The sequence below is a fragment of the Symphalangus syndactylus genome, chromosome 21 (assembly GCF_028878055.3).
Source record: "Symphalangus syndactylus isolate Jambi chromosome 21, NHGRI_mSymSyn1-v2.1_pri, whole genome shotgun sequence".
NCBI classification, from domain to species: domain Eukaryota; kingdom Metazoa; phylum Chordata; class Mammalia; order Primates; family Hylobatidae; genus Symphalangus; species Symphalangus syndactylus.
This window is the reverse complement of record NC_072443.2, coordinates 60,971,489-60,989,560: the sequence shown is the minus strand read 5'-3', so window position 1 is coordinate 60,989,560 and position 18,072 is coordinate 60,971,489. Positions and strand designations below refer to the sequence as shown.

The window sequence follows — 18,072 nt, the reverse complement described above, 5'->3', positions numbered from 1 at the left end:
CATGAGTCCATACTGATATCAATAAACACTTGAACTAATTAAACAAATACAAGAGAATAGGCAGCATGATGGAATAAAGTTAAGATGGAAATACAAAGTCACCCTTCTGTAAAGACCTAAGTAGTAATTTTTTTAGGCAAGAATCATGGGATGCTGAAAGTATTGGGTTACAGCATGATGAGAAACAAGATATTTGCATAGCCTCAAAGTACCTTTCACCAAGATACATATGAATAACCAAAAAGAAAATAGTAGCTCTGTAGTGGAGAAAACTGGGAGATAGCACATAAAACAGGTAATCAAGGTGGACATCATCACTAATGAGACTTATGAACATTGTGTGCCTTTTGATATGATACACTGGCATGATTACAGCATCACTTCTGAGGTTTTACTGCCAAAAAGCCTACCTTAAATCTAATTTTAAGGAAACATCAAACAAATCCAAATTAAAAGATGTTTTATAAAATCACTGGCAAGTACTTTTCAAAAGTGTCCAGGTCATGAGAATAATAGATAAAGGAACTGTTTCTGACTCAAAGAGACCAAGGAAGTATTACTATCAAATGTAATGTGGAAATATTGATTAATCTTATGCTAGAAAAAACACTAATGGGAGGGTGGAGGAATTTTAATAACATTTACAGGTTAATTTTAATAGCATTCTATCATTGTTAACTTACTGGTTTAGATATAGTATGATTTTAAAAAACTCTTTACTTTTTTCTCTTAATAACAACTCATTTGAAACCCACAACATTGTATCAATCTTTGAGGAGTTACCTAGTATCTGAATGAAGAGGAACCACATTCTATATGGGGATCAATAGTTTCCTAGTTTCCATGGAGAGAAAGAAGGTCAATTACAAGTTATGTTCTTTCTGTATTTTTTTCTTGATGTTACAGAATCTCCTAATATTTGTATAACCAATTTTCCCAGAGTCAAACAAATATAAATTTTATTTTTTTCAAGCATCATATTTCATTTGCTGAGGTCAGTTTCTGGATTTTTTATTCTGGTTCATGGATATGTATGGACATTCTTACACTTGCGACAAAAATAAAATTTGTTTGGTGAGTTTTCTTGATGGTTCTTCCCTGTTTCTTCTTTTAGAGAATGATTATAGACCATTTTGTCTAGATGGTCTTGTCTATTGACAAGCCAGAATAACTGAGCTATTCACAGGGCTTATGTTTATTAAGTGGTTATTGTGTGCCAGAAGTTGCTAAACATTTTATGCATTGGCTTATTTTATCTTTAAAACCTCATAATGGTTTAGGATGCTATTTTTTTCCTTTTTTTTTTAACAGATAAGGAAACTGATTCATGGGGAATTTAAGAATTACGATATTCAAATCCATACAGCTAGTTAGCGATGATGTTATACTTGAGACACAGGACAACTAAGTCCACAATCTGGTTCCTTGAATGTTATTCTTCAAGTTGCTGAGAGGAAGGGCTTCCTGCATCATTCCTGCTGCCTCCTCTTAGATCTGAGGTTGCATGGGAATTTCAGGAAGGGCTAATTTTTTCTCTCTTTTTTTTGTCATCATTGTAATCATACTCTATGGTCAACAAAATCTTCTTACTCTGAGGATATATTTTTCTTCCATATGACAACTAAGAGGCTTCTGGCTCCCAAGACACTGCAGTACTCATGGATGACAGGGCTCAAAAGTTTTGTAAAGCAAAGAAGCTGTGCTAAATTTAATCAGTGGGTCCTATGTCACTTTACGGGAGCAAAGGTTAGACAGGGAAAAAAACTTGACATGTTTTACTCATTCAATTTTCTGACTTTTGGTTAAAAAATCAAATCCTAGAGAAAAGAAAATATTTGTTCAAGACTCCATAGCTAGCAAAGGACAGAGACAGATCTAGAACTCAAATCTTTTTCCAATCCGTTGTGAAAAATTTAAACTTTATTTTGCATGTTTTAGGAGGATTTTGATTTTTCTTTGTCTCAATAAGCTTGAGATTATGTTTCACTGTTACTTTAGTGCGAAATTTGCCGTATAGGTTGGAGTTCTGTTCCAGATAGCAGAGTATAATTTAATAATTCTGGTCTTCACATTTGCCAAAGTAGCAATTTAAGAAATGATAATATTGTACCCTACAGGTATTGATACAGTTTTATCAAGTATTTAGCCTCCTCTTATGCATTGAGGAAAGAAATGGGTAATTTAGTTTTTATCATGCCTAAATATTTTTCCTGCATCCCAAATTAATGCAAAGTCCCAAGCCTAAATTCATTTTAGTTATCTTTATGTTGGCCCATCAAATATAAATTTAACAAATTTGGTGTCTTGATTGTAAAATCTCAAATAATAGCTATAGAAAGAAGGATTTCATCTGAAGCATGTCTGTACTTCAATTTACTAGTTTCTAGAAACCAAATTAGAGTAGGTTATATTTTGTAGAGATGGCAGATCTCACATGTTCTTTTTGCAATATGATGTTAGCTTTCCTTCATCAAGAGGTGAGATCTATTTTTCCTCCCTTTGAGTGAGCCTGTGACTAATTTGGAATTAGTACTGTAACTTCTAAGGCAAAATATTTTTGTCTAGTTTTGTTGGAACATTTGGACTATGAGCATGGCTACCATACTGGGAGGAAGCCTAGATGCCTCACTGATGGGCCACATGTAGCCACATGTTCTGGCTACAACCCCAGTTGAGGATCCCGCCTGTTAGCCAATATCAACTGTCAGACATGAGAGCCTTAAATTGCCCCAGCTGACATGAGTGGACCAGAGAGCTGCTGTCCCCACAGAGCTCTGACCAAATTACAAAATATATGTTGTCACTGTTTTGAGTACTAATATTCAGAGTGGTTTCTTGGGCAGAAAGAGATATCAGGAACCCAAACAAATGCAACGTTCCTGGAATCTGTGCATGGCGTGGTAAAATGAGAACAGAAAATATGTCTGGTAAATACGTTGATGCAGAAGACTGTTTTATTATCTGGGCTATCTGAATCTCTATTCCTTCTCTGTCCAAGAAGAAAGAAACTCAGATACTCTCATCCAGTAGGGGAAATTTCAGGCTTCAGTAGAATCTGTTCTCTGTTCTTTACTGTCTGTTACCCATCTTGTCAGGTGGCCCTACTCTTTTGCCCTAGTGTACCTGCATCTTGGCTCTAATGCCTTGTGGGCATCTCTGTGGGGAATCACTTCCCCTTTGGTGAATTCTTTATCGCCTCTGGACTTTTTTAAAATATAGAGTTCACTGAACACAATGCTTCTTATTCTCTTTTAAAAAGCTCATGGATGCTGTTAAAAAGGAGATGTGGAGATTAAAAACTGGAAATAATAAGACAGCTGCATTAGAGAATCCATCAAAAAGGCCAAAGCCACACAATGTGCTATTACAAGTCATCACTTAGATAAAGTATGCAGCTCTTCTGCCTTAATATTTTTTAAACTGGAACTTTAATGATAATGGAAAGGGCATGACAAGACCATTTCTTCTAACAAAAATTGCAAGAAGGGAGAAAGATTAGGTGATGGGGCCCATTCTGATGAATATGTAGCTGGTGCACTTGAGTTCCTCTGGAGCCCCAGGCCTCCAATATCCTTCCTTTCTCCTCTCAAAGACTGTGAAAATCTCAAATCATATTGTTTAATGAATAGAAGCTATAGAATTACAGTAAAGCACAACATGAATCCTAGTATCCAATGTGAATAATAATGTCTTCATGCAAACTGACAGGATTCTCATTTATTTGCTAATAACATGTGAAATCCAGATTTTATTTCTTCTTCTTATATACTCGCAAGGCTTTTGAAATCAGAAAGCCAATATTAGAAATCTTTTGTTGTTATTGATGTTTTTGTTGTCATTATTTTCTCCCTATACTGGAAAGACTTGTGTTGGTTCTTACACACAGCAGGCTTAAGAGATCCTATTATGATAAAGTGGGTGCCTTTGTGGTCTATGGGGGTAGTGTCTAGGTAAAAGACAGAAAAAAACAAATTGAAATGGTGCTTTGGCCACACGCAGATCCAGCTGTTGACTCAAATTGGCGGGACCAAAGCAGTGTTGCTCATAAGAGATCGGTGTCCACTCCCAGAGCTCCAGCTTGCTGTTTGGAAAATAAAAAAATGTTTATAGTGATGGAGAAATTTAAATTAGGTACCAGTTAGGTATGAACACTTCACCAGCAGGTGGGGAGCAGAGAGGGAGGAAGGAGCCAGTGTGCCAAACCCTTTACTGGGGTTCAGGGCATGTATTAATCCATTTTCACACTGCTGCACTGCTGATAAAGACATGCCCAATACTGGGTAATTTATAAAGAAAAAGAGGTTTAATGGACTCACAGTTCCATGAGGCTGGGGAAGCCTCACAATTAGCATGGAAGACAAAAGGCACATCTTTACATGGTGGCAGGCAAAAGAGAATGAGAGCCAAGTGAAAGGGGAAACCCCTTTTAAAGACATCAGATCTGGTGAGACTCATTCACTACCACAAGAACAGTATGGGGGAAACTGCCTGCATGATTCAATTATGTCCCACTGGGTCCCTCCCACAGCACATGGGATTATGGGAGCTACAATTCAAGATGAGATTTGAGTGGGGAAACAGCCAAACCATATCAGGGCATTACCTAGATATGTTTCCTGTGACAGAGTTGGATTTGTTAACTTGAAGAGTGTGTGAGTATAAGCAAGGGAACTCAGTAAGCCCGTTCTTGGTAGTTCCAGGAGCAGAGTAAGCCACTCAAGTGGTTCAGGTTATAGAGCCTTGTTTGTCTAGAACACAAAAACAGGAAATGGATGAAGACTGCCTTCAAATACGTAGATCAAGGGTGACAAGACAGAGACAGGATGAGATGGATATCGAGGCAATTTGAATATTCATATTCAAATGAGAGTTATGACAGCATCTTAACCAGACAGGGAAAAGTATGCTTAAAATAGTAAAAAAAAAAAAAAAAAACAAAAAGATGCCAAACCTTGAGGAAGCAGCCATGATGTTGAGAACGTCCCCACACAAACAACTAACTCAACACAAGAATGACGCTAAAAGATATACCTAATGCTAAATGACGAGTTAATGGGTGCAGCAAAACAACACGGCACATGGATACATATGTAACAAACCTGCACATTGTGCACATGTACCCTAAAACCTACAGTATAATAATAAAAAAAAAGAATGACGCTAAAATATGTGTTCAATAGATGGTAATGACTTTTTATAGTTTTTATTTTTATCATTGTTTTATTTGCTTATACCCCCAAACCAGACTTAACAATGCTATCAGCTCCCCAGACAAATGTATTTTTCATTGCACCAAAGTTGCCCTTTTCTAACTGATATCTAATTTTAATTTCTCTGTCACTATAAATAATTTTTTTTTTATTTTCCAAACAGCAAGCTGGGGCTCACATTGGGAGAGGGCACTGATATTCTCAGAGCAGCATTGCTTTGGTGCCATCAATTTGGGTCAATAGCTGAATCTGTGTGTGGCCAAAGCACCATTTGAGTTTGTAAATGGCACGAAATAGAGCATTGTTTTCTGCTGGGAATATTGGTCCAGTATTAGCCTATAGACAGATAGCAGTCATATATCATATTATCATGTGGCCAGTGGTATTTTTTCCTACTTCCAGAGGATCATGAAATAAACAGAACTCAGTTACTAAATGTTTGGTGATTCGTTTGTAACTATTGCTGAAACAAACCAAAACTCACGTCTTGCATTATTTGTACATAGTTTTCCAGTTGTTCTATGTGGTTAATATTAAGGATTCTTTACTCATCCAACCATATACAGTTATATATTAAGTATGGACAGATAGATACAGATATAGATATAGGTATATACACTTAATGAATATATTGGTTCTTTAAAATTAATTCCAAAGTCTAATTCTATCAAAATAATTGGTTGTGTCTTAAGATAGACATTTTAGGAAGATACAAATGAGAGATTGAGAAATAAACCAATATTTATTGAACACCTGCCAAACATTTTACCTGTTTATGATGTAAATTAGAAATAACCAGCAAAAATATTTTAAATACAAAGAGTAGAAAAGTACATTTAAATACATTTTCTTATTTACTTCTTGTTTTCTAAATTGCATTTCTCTTTTAACATTAATTTGTTATTTTTGAAATTGTTCTTTACTGACCACAATTTAGGGTTAGACAGAAACTAAAATAAGAGTTAAAATCATCATCATCAGGAGCATAATAAAACTTAAGGCTGTCTCTTAAAAATAGTGCATATAGTTTTTATTCCTCAGAAAGGGGAAAATACTAGAATAAAATTTTAAGAAATATTGAGAAATAGTGAAACTATTCAAAAAGGGAAGTAGTCTTCCACTTTCTATAATTAAAATCCATAGGCCATAGTGATAACTTGCCTATGAATTCCAGGGGCCGTTTTGGTGGGACCTATTAAAGGGGATATCTACTAACTACCTTGCTCCTTGGCAAGTATCTAGCCTGTCACCCATAGTACGAGAGGTATAAGGAATCTTGTTTAAATTTAGAATCTTTCAATTTTTCTGTCTTCCTTAGGTAGTGCTGGCACTCCAGTGATGTTTAACAAGAACGGGGATGCACCTGGGCGTTATGACATCTTTCAGTACCAGACCACAAACACTAGCAACCCGGGTTACCGTCTGATCGGGCAGTGGACAGACGAACTTCAGCTCAATGTGAGTTCTGCTTGCTTCCCTTCTTCCCCTGTTGAGATGAATGAACAGACTTTTAATTTGCTCAGTTATACACGTTTCTTGTTTAATGTTTGCGTGCATATACAAGTGAGCATGCAATTTGATGTGGGCATCAGCAGGAACTGATATCCAATAATAATGATGGTGATGACGATGATGGGAAATGTGCACTGAGTTTCATGCATTATATTCATCACCTGTGTGAATTATCTCATTTAATCTGAGACCCAGGTTACTTAGCAAATAGGTTACTACTTAGCAATTTCACAAGATCCTTCTCTTGGTTAAACTTTTTATTTCTTCTGCCTCCTCCCATTCCTTCCTTCCTTTTTCTTCATTTGGTGGTACTGATTTTTTTATTATTATTTTGAGACATTTGAGTGTATCACTTTATGTGAGATTTATAATGGGATTATCTGAGTAATTGCAGCACTTCCCATTTCTGTAACCTCTCCCACTTTCTGTAAAATGTGACCTTAAGTAAGCAGCCACTTCCTTTCACAAGATTATGTCAAATCCATCAGCCAACGTCCCAGCTCCTAAACAATCCAAGAATTCTCTCTTAGCCTTTTTGTTCATTTAGGCCTTGAAATAATTGGATAAGACTCGTCCATATTGGGAAGGGCAATTTGTTTTACTCACCTACTGATTCAAGTGTTCATCTAATCCAGAAACCTCACAGACACACCTAGAATATTCGAGCAACTATCAGTGCACTGCATGGCAAAGTAGAACATAAGATTAACCATCACAGTCTCTATCCTAGAAAAATCCTTTAATGTCTTTTGTAAAGCAATAAATTATGCCATTAGCCTTTATTAATCTATACCTTAGGAGGCACTTTTGGAATTATTGAGAACAAGGCTTCTTGGGTGTGGGAAGCAAATCCATTTCTTGGGAAGTGGAAGATTATGTCATGGTTTCTATGAAGAAAAGTTGTTCACACAGGGAGCAGTGAAGCCACTACAGGCCAGTTACCTCATTCGCACAGAGCCTTAGCCTAGATCTGCTTGCACCTGTCCAGTTCTCCCCATCGTGAGGTGCACCATACACATGAACTGGCACTAAAATTTGGTCCAAAGGATTATGCTCTGGCATCTGGGAATGGTTGGAATCAACAGGTACCATCCATGGCTTATACAAATGCAAATGGCCAAGATCAAAAAAGAAGCTAAGATTATTCTGAATCCAAGGCACACTAAACTTGCAAGTAAAAGGAGAAAATAAAAACAACACAAACAAAAACCTAAAAGGTAAACTCAAGGGGTAGTAATCAAAAGCAGAATAACCTGGATGACACACTCAAAGTGTGTTTTTACTGGGTGCTGCCATGTGATATGAAGATGGGTCAGCGTCAACTAAAGGTAGAGAATCAAGGTCTATGGTACATAGGTGAAGTGCTCAGGGCTTATTGTAAGACCCAGTGGATTAAATAGGTTCATTAGTCTTTTCCAGCATAAACCCTGCACTCTTGTTAAATTTCTGGCACATATAATTTGTCCAATATCCATAAGAGTTCCCAAGTAGCATTCACCAACTTCAGATGGGATCTTACATGGGAGTTCTCAAGCACACCATTTTAAGAACAAATATTAACACTGATTTTATTTTTATTTGTTTGGTGTGTATTTTATCCTTTATAAGAATTGCATTTGATTAGCTATTCAACAAGTTTTTGTTGTTTTTTTGGTTTTGGTTTTAAATACCTATCAAGTTAGAAGCACTGCAAGAGTCAATGTGTAGGTACACAGTGGAGATGAAACAAATGTGGTCTCTGTTCTTACACAATTCAGCAACTAGGATAGAGTTACGTGGTACACAGCAAACAGATATGTACATGGAAATTCTGAAGTGTGATAATGGAAAAGGTGTAGAGAGGATAATGGAAGTAGGAAAGAAAGGACCTACTACAAGAGAAGCCAGCAATGTGAAAACCAGAGTGACCAGCAGGTCAGATGGCTGATGTGATGATGATTTAATCAGCAAGGGAAATGAGAGGAAAGGAAAGAGGAGATGTTAGAGCAATAGGTAAGAGCCATATTCATGCAACCCCTTATATGTCATGATACATTTTAAACATTTTATTCTGAGTGCATTTAAAAGCCACTAAGAAGTACTAAGCAAGGAAGTGAGGGAGTGGCTGCATCAGATTTAAGAATAAAATTACTTTGGCTGCTGGGAAGATAATGTAGGGGGCAAAGGTAGCAGCAGAAAGACCAATTATGATTCTGTTGCTGGTGTCTAGCTAGAATAGGGGAGCTAAGTGAGGTGGTTCTCAAACTTCAGTGTGCATCAGAGCCATCTGGAGGGTTTGTAACAGCACATATTACCGGGCCCTGCTCTCAGAGAACCTGATTCAGAAGAACTACAGGTGCGGGAAGCCTCAATATTGGCTTTTTATCAGAAGTCATTGGGCAATGTTGATGACACTTTGAGAACCACTGGCTCAGGGACATGTGTGATAGTGAAGATGAAGCCAAATGAATGGGATTAACTTGAGGCACTGTGTGGATGATGGCAACACGTGAGATGAGGGAGGCTGCTGGGAGTGGACGGGAGAAAATCAAGAATCCAAACTGGGATTATTATATATGTGAGACTTCTTAAATATACTACAGCCAAAATGAAATGGGTATAGTCTGAAGCTCAGACAACAGTTGTGAGTCATAATTATAAAACAATGTAAACAACCTATAAATGGTCTTTAAATTCCTTTACAAAGAGAGATAAGAGAAGAGCAGAGAACCCAAGGCCTTGAAAACCTCCTAGAAAATGACACAATTCCAGCCGGGTGCAGTGGCTCATGCCTGTACTCCCAGCACTTTGGGAGGCTGAGGTGGGCAGATCACGAGGTCAGGAGATCGAGACCATCCTGGCTAACACTGTGAAACCCCGTTTCTAAAAACACAAAAAAATTAGCCTGGCACGGTAGTGGGTGCCTGTAGTCCCAGCTACTCAGGAGGCTGAGGCAGGAGAATGGCGTGAACCCGGAAGGCGGAGCTTACAGTGAGCCGAGATGGTGCCACTGCACTCCAGCCTGGGTGACAGAGCAAGACTCCGTCTCAAAAAAAAAAAAAAAAAAAAATTAACTGAGCATGGTGGCGCACACCTCTAATCCCAGCTGCTTGGGAGGCTGAGGCAGGAGAATTGCTTGAACCCAGGAGGCGGAGGTTGCAGTGAGCCGAGATCATGCCACTGCACTCCAGCCCTGGCGAGAGTGCGAGACTCTATCTCAGAAAAGAAAATGACACGATTCCATTCCATCTACTCCAAATAGCACTCAGTTTAAAATATTCTGTTTAATTTGCCCCAGAGAATTGGGCTAACCATATACTTTCGATTTTTGTTTGGGTTTATGCTAGCTAAATCAGGGGTTTGTTCTTGGCTAGGAACTAAGTGGGAGCATTCTTTATTCTACTTTGTCATGCTAAGAGTGATGTGTTAGGAAAAACAGGCACACTCAGGTGGATGCAGTAGTTTATACTTGGTATTGCATGGGACCTAAGAGAGTGAATGACAACCATGAAAGGAGTCATTTTTAGGGGGATAAGAGGCTGGGTTTAATTCAATTAGTGTGGCTACTGAGATAAGGGGACTTGGTAGGATGTCACCCTGTTGACACCTTTTATTGTGAGATTTAATTTGAATTGTGTTCAGGGGGATTAAAAAAGAAAATAAGAGTTAAGTAGAGTACCCAGAGGGCACCCTACCCCTCTCACCTGGGGACCCAGAGCCACAGCCCAGTTGTCCTATCCAATGATTGGTTTCTCTCCAACATCATCCTGCCCTGGATGTTCCTTTTGCTGTAATTATTCTATTAAATGTTCTGTGAGAGTGGAATTTGGGCAAACGGTTTTGTAGGTTTGCTTTCCTCTAGTCAATGGAACAAAATAAAGTATTTCAAGTAAAAAGTGTATGCCTCCTCGCAAAGATTGATGGGTACTTTTTCAATTCTCAGTTACATCATCTCAAGCAAATGAAATTTTCAAGGGCGGCTTTCTCTGTGGTCAGTAATTGCAAATGAATTTCTGAGCCAAGAAATCAGAGTTTTAGGTTCTTAGAATCCCAGCTCTGTAGATCAGACTCCTCTGCTGTTCCCTATGCAATTTCTGGAATTTAAGTGCTTAGCAGTGTGCTGTCTGCTGTAAAATGTCTCATGTACCCTCAGTATACTCTGTCTCCTCTGTGGCCCAAGAGATGACTGCATGGTTAGCTACCAGGATGTTTCTGCTGAACAAGAATTCTGTGGAAGGGAATCATAACCAACAAAACCATTCACTCTTCTGATTGTACCCTCTACAGAAACAACCCTAATTTAATTTCTTAGGTTTCTATTCTACCAAGAATCTTTATGAAGTACTCTTCCTGGGGGACAGAAGAAGGGACAATGCAACAAACATGATTGCCTATCTGCAGTGTGTCAGGAGAGATGATAGCTCATGGAGATATTAGAATAAGTAAGAGGCAGATCCATGCACCCCAAGTTCACAGTCTAGGTAGGGTAAGGGCTCTGTAGTAGATATATGGCATTTTAGGGCTACAGACAGGCACTGGTTTAGAGACACCCACCACAAAGTTATATTTGAACTGGATCTTTTGAAGGTTAAGTAGTAGTTCCCAAGATGAAGTAGGAAAAAATTGCTTTAGAATAAATAACGCAGTAATATTTAAAAATTAGGGTAGGAGTATATTTCTGAAAAAAGCAATAAATGGGATGTGGATGCTTAAAAAATTCTAAATTGATGTTGTAAGTAAAATATAGTATGTGTGATAGAAACCATGATGGTTACTTTGTCATCTTTTATTTATCTGAAATTAGGAAGTTCAGAAATGTTAAAAATGTCAATTTTCCAGATAACTAAAATTCTCTAATATGCCAAAATGTCAATTAAAGCATTTTTAGAAAGGAACTATTCTTAATAGCAGCTTCCTACAGTGAACTGCATATTCTCTTAAATAGAAGACTGAATGAATATTATTTCCTCTTTTCTGGATAACTGAAGTTCTACAAACCTCAATTTTCTGCCATTGGTTAGGATGGACCAACTTTCTGATCTTCTCAGGTATATGGGGTTTCTTGACTTTTTCTGGTGATTTGTTTTCTCTGTTAAAACTTACACTTCACACCTAGAGACTAAAAGCTCCTTGAAGGTAGAATCCATGTTTTAGTCATTGCTTGGATGCCTGTAAACGTGGTAACTAGCACACAGCAGGCATTTGTTATTTTTTTGTTAATATTTAAAATCATGTATAATGAACATGTACTTTTTAAAATGGTGGACATTATCTGCAGCCATTAGTCACTCTTCCTCCTTCTGAGAAGAGCACCCAAGTTTCTCCTTCTTGTTTTTTTGAGATGGAGTCTCTCTATTGCCCGGGCTGGAGTACAGTGGCATGATCTTGGCTCACTGCAACCTCCGCCTCCCAGGTTCAAACGATTCTCCTGCCTCAGCCTCCTGAGTATGTGGGACTACAGGCGCGTGCCACCACACCCAGCTAATTTTTTGTATTTTTAGTAGAGATGGGGTTTCACCGTGTTAGCCAGGATGGTCTTGATCTCCTGACCTTGTGATCAGTCTGCCTCAGTCTCCCAAAGCGCTGGGATTACAGGCGTGAACCACCACACCCGGCACCAAGTTTCTCTTTTCAGCCATGTGGTTTGCCCTGGGTGTTTCCCAAGTCCAGGAAAGTCAACTAATTCAGTCTAAGCCAATCACTGTGGCCATAGTGATGGGGATGGGTACCCATACTATGTCTCCCTAATCAAGACATCACTGGATGTCTGCTGGCCAATCTGAGACACCAACATGCTCTTCTTGGAGGCGGTTGCTTCCTAGGGAGCCATTTTGAGCTACCACGTAGGAGCTTCAGGGAAGAGAACTCAAAACTTGGAAAGAAAAACTAGATCTAGGTCGTATTGTTTGTGCCCTAGGAAATCCTTACCACAAGCCATTTATAATGCTCTCTGGATTGTTTAGTTATCAATAAATTAAGACAATTTATGTAAGATACTCTTTCTTTACAATCTTATTCACCATAGTAATCAAAAATGGAAAAAAAAAAAAAAAAGAATTGGTTTTGTTTTAGTGTGCCCAGGATGGAAAAGAAAAAAAAAATCAGCCATCCCTTATTAAGCAGAAATTTTTTAGATTTTTATTAAACTGAGGTTATCCAAATTGATTTCAAAAGTTGTAATGTTTGTTCCATATTGAATCTTTCACACTCATTAGAATTTTGGCTGTCACAGACACTTAAGACATAAGAAAAACAGTTGATTGCCAAAATCTGTTTAATACAATTAAATATTTCCAAATCAATATGGATTTATACCTACCTATAAAACTGCTAATCACTCTATTGTTTCATAATTACAACAGTAAAAATGTTTTAGAAATCTTATTGTACTCATAATTTACAATGTATTACATGAGGTATGTAATAGCAGTAATCAAGGCAATGTTGACAAAGAGAAAAATATGTAAGGTGTCAAAATCTAGTCCTTCTTCAGCTTCAATTTGAAGTCTTCTTTTGTGGAATCACCTTTTTGCCCATCATAATTAACAGCTCTTTTCTTGTAATTTATAGTTTTATTGTTAGTAGTTAGAACAGTAGGCTTTAAAGCTGAACTGATTAAATGGATCTGAGTCACAGTTCCACCATTACTAGCTGTAAAGCAGGCTTATGGTAGTACCTATTTCACTGAGTTATGGTTAGCATTACATATGAAGAAATAATATATGTAACATGCTAAAACCAGTGCCTGGCATGTGGTAAATGTTCAACAAATGTTAGCCACAACAGCAACAAAAATAACAATAATTTCACATCCTTAGTTTGTCACTTGATGATATGGTTTGCCTGTGTCCCCACCCAAATCTCATCTTAAATTATAATCCCCATGTGTTGAGGGAGGGATCTGTAATACCCACACGTCAAGGCAGGGAGGTGATTGGGTCATTGAGGTGGTTTCCCACATGCTGTTCTCATGGTAGTGAGTGAGTTTTCATGAGATCTGATGCTTTTGTAAGTGTCTGGCATTTCCGCTGCTTTCACTCCTCTCTCCTGCTACCATACAAAGAAGGTCCTTGCTACCCCTTCATGACTGTAAATTTTCTGAGGCCTCCCTAGCCATGTGGAGCTGTGAGTCAATTAAACCTCTTTCTTTTATAAATTATCCATTCTCAGGTATTTCTTTAGAGCAGTATGAAAACAGGCTAATACACATGATCCGTAATTGCTCAAAACATCAATTACTAGCATTTAGCTGGGTTTTCTGTACCCCCAAGCACCAAGCATAGTGCTGAGCATATAGAAACAGCTTGTTAAATATTAAATGGATAACTAGGTAAACAGACAAACAGTTAAATTGTACACTTTACTTAAGGACAAGGACTAGGTCATTGTTGACTTAGCATCCCAGTGCCTATTGGATGAATGGATCAGAGGATTCAACCAGACTTCTACCCGAGTCAGCAATTCTACATGATTCAGGGATTCATTTGAGAACTTGGTTAGGTTCTTCAAGGGTTCCCTAAGTGCTCTGTAAGCTTGTTCCAAGTGCAAAGATAGACGATTTTGGTGTTTGTTATGTTAAGGCCGGTCAGAAGAAAACGAGGGGAAGAGATAGAAGAATTAGTTTTTGCTTTATTTCAATTGATTTTTTTTTTTATTTTTAGACACCTATCAGTGGCTATTTGAGAGCATGAAGTGAAATTGGTGCTCTTGAGGAATCAATTGAGTTGAAGAGTCATTGGCCATTTTTTTGCTAAAGTTAAAGTTAACTAATCATCAAACCATTGAAGCTAGTTGCATCTGCCACCTGCTTCTCTACACTTTAATGCTACATTACAGGAAGCATCAAAACAGGAGAGGATTTAGGATTTGGTCTCTAATCACACCCTGCCTGTTACTGATCATATCTGTGAACCAGGACAAGGAAGGTCTCCCTGAAAAGATAGCATTTAACCTGACACCACAGTAACAAGAGTTATTTTTATTTGTCAGACTCTCTGAATCTGTGATATTTTACAAAATATATTTATAAATCAAAAATAGTACTGTTATTTTGATTTATAAATCAAAATTAAGTACTGCTTCCCATTTGTCAGTTAACTTGAGATGCGAGACTCCAAACTGATTACAGACAGCAGGTGTGGTTCAAAAATTAATTACTTGCCAATATTTTAAGTATCAGGAAATGACATAAGAATGTTTTTGACTTCTGTTTAAAACATCAGATCTGGCAATGATGTGTCCTTACTCCCCATGCAACAAAAGCTGGCTAAATCAAAGGAACAACTTTCTACTTGATACAAGGTGTGTGCTCTCTATGTTACAACAGACCCCCACCTCGTACCACTCTCTTACATAATCCCCCTAACTCCCACTAGCATTTTACTTCATTCACCTAATCTAGACTTAAAGTAGATTCTAACTTATTTCCACTAATTCAGAAATTAGTTTGAATGTATGCTTAACTTTTTATTGATAGTCTCTGGAAATTGGTTTCTAAAAATCAACAATAATATATCAATACTGTTAATATCCCAAAACGTTCCATAATATGTAATAATACTTTCTTAAAAGGGTTGATAAATGCAGTCTCAAAGAGAGGATTGCCTTAGTAAAGAAAATGCTTTTGTTTGGAAACATGTATTTGTGTATATTCAGAAACATATTAGAAATGAAAGAAACAGAGATTTTCCTTCTTTTGTCAGCATCTCTCCTAGGAATCAATGGTGTATAACTGTGTTCTTTCTATGAATGTCTGGAAGGTTAATAATATTTATAATTATCAATATGGTTCCACAAACATGTACATTAGAGAGCCTAAACCCCCATAAATTCTTGTTTGCATTCTAGGAATTGAAGCAAATCACTTCATGTTTATTAATAGACTCCAGATTCTCTGTGGAAATTGTTGAATGCCATTACTATCTGCATTTTGGGCTCAGGCAAAATATATATGAAAAAAGAAATACAACAAGATGAATGAGTTTAGAGAGCTGGACTCTTGATAAGAGGGACTTAACTCGTTATCACCAACCCAAAATTATGAAAAGAAAGAAAGTCAACTAATGTACGATCTGCCTAAGTTTTTTGCTTTGGGAAGCCAAAAAATTCTAGAATGACCTGGTTGTGTTCAAACAAAAATACAGGAAGTGGTTTAAAATGCTTCGCTCCAACTGGGAGAAATTCTCAAAACGTGGGGCATTGTGAGAATGCCCCCGTTTGAGTCCTGCCTTTTCTGCTTGTTGCTTGAGGAAATAATTTTAACATTCCTGAACCGTAATTCCCTTTTTTATTTAAATAAAATAAAATAAAATAAAGTCAAATCAAGCAAACTACGTACCTCATAAGAACACTTTGAAAATCAGTAGTGAAAACTTCCCTGATACAAGAATGCATATGATACTTGTGGTCATGTTCCTTGTATTAGTTTCTTATTGCTGCTGTAAAAAAAATTACCACCAATTTAGCAGCTTAAAATGGTACAAGTTTATTATCTCATAGTTCGTTAGGTTAGAAGTCCAACAGAGGTCTCACAGGACTAATATCAAGGCGGCACCAGGGCTATGCTTCTTTCTTTGTTTCCCTTTTCTTAGGGAGAATCTATTTCTGCTCACTCAGGTTGTTGGAAAAATTTAGTCCCTTTTGGTTATGGTACTGAGGTCTCTGTTTCTCTGCTGGCAGTGGTGGGTGGATCCCAGCTTCTGGCAGCTTGACCTGTGACCCTTTTCCTCTGTCCTCAAAGCTGGCAATGGCAGGTCAAGTTCCTCTAAGCATCCAGTCTCTTCTGCCTCTTTTTCTGTCAATGCATTTCTTTCATTGATTCTCTTGTCTTCCTCTTCCACTTTGAAAGGCCCATATGATTGTACTGGGTCTGCCAAGGTAATTCAAGATAATCTCTCTACTTTGAGGTAGGTAACCATATTCCAACTGCAAAGTCCCTTTTGCCATATAATGTAACATATTTACAGGTTCCAAAAATTAGAACATAGACATCTTTGTGGGAGTTGAGAGGAATGGATTATTTTGCCTAGCATAGTTCTTTACTGTATTTAATAACTTTGTTTTTCTGGGAAGTCTGTAACATCCGTATTAAATTCCCATTGTTCTTAAATGGGGAGTGCTATAGTTTGAATGTTTGCCCCCTCCAAACCTCATGTTGCAATTTAATTCCCAGTGTGGTGGTGTTGGGAGGGGGAACTAAAGGGAGGTGTTTGAGTCGTGGGTGCAAACCCCGCATGAATGGATTCATGCCCTACCTCAGAGGTGAGTGAGTTTTTACTCTATTAGTTCCCAAAAGAGCTGGGTGTAGAAAAGCCTAACACCTTCTCCCCTCTCCCTCTCTCTTGCTTCCTCTCTCACTGTGTGATCTCTGCACACCCTGGCTTCTCTTCACCTTCTGCCATGAGTGCAAGCAGCCTGAGGCTCTTGCCACATGCCCAGTCTTGGTTTTTCCATATATCAGAATCATGAGCCAAATCGTTCTTCTTTATAAATTACTCAGTCTCAGATATTCCTGTACAGAAACATAAAATAGACTAAGAGAGTTCACATAATTGTGTAAATAGGAATGTTATGAAGCTTTTATACTTAAACACTTTTGATCTGTAATTGAGCTAGTCTGTTTGATAAATGTCTCTCTCACATTTCTTGGAAGCTTGGAAAGAACTCTAGATTCAATGATAAACATATAGAATCCCCCATTGAGTAGCAGGGCGAGATTGAAGATTAATAGGAAGAGTAAGTGATGCTAACATCATAGGAGAGTTAGATGAGCTCGAGGAGAGAGGACTGTTGACTCCAGCTGTTTTTCAGGGTCCCTGCAGATGGCATAGCCCCATCCACTGAAACTGAGTAGAACTCCCAAGAGGGTAGTGAGAGATGAGGCAACAAAGTCTCCACTTCCAGAAACCTGGTCAAAATCAGGAAGACAATGTAACACTACTCACTCATCTCTTCCTGATCCCACCTTATGTTAACTCATTTACTTCTTCCATTTAAAGTGGAATAACTTAGTCGTGCTAACTAATGTTTTTCAATCCCGCTACCCCCACTTATGATCATTTATTCCTCTTTTAGTCCCCAGATTCCTCAATATTTTGTTTTTGTTGCATTAGATCTCTTTCAATGACAAAGCATACATGCAGACCGTTTCCTCAAAAAGTATCTCAAAAAGATAAACATAAAGTGACCATATGAGTTAGCAGTTCCACTTCTAGATATGCCCAGCTCTCACATTCTCTGGCTGCGAAAGGCAAAGAAGCAGTAGCACATGGTAGTTAATAGCTTGGGATTTGGAGTTTCGACTGCTGACTCCCTGAGAAAGCTACCAAAATATCCTATTGATAAAACAAAGTCACATTTATTGCTTACTGCA

The 18,072-nt window shown here is 37.9% G+C and overlaps 1 protein-coding gene across 6 annotated transcripts in view; it reads left to right on the top strand.

Annotated features, from left to right (window-relative positions):
* GRM7 (glutamate metabotropic receptor 7) overlaps nucleotides 1-18,072 on the top strand; it is an 879,282-nt gene that overhangs the window by 592,306 nt on the left and 268,904 nt on the right. For all 6 annotated transcript variants that reach the window (XM_055260434.2, XM_055260432.2, XM_063630706.1 and 3 more), the window contains exon 7: nucleotides 6,529-6,668. In XM_055260434.2, the coding sequence (XP_055116409.1) occupies nucleotides 6,529-6,668 (140 nt within the window). The remainder of the gene's footprint in view (nucleotides 1-6,528; nucleotides 6,669-18,072) is intronic.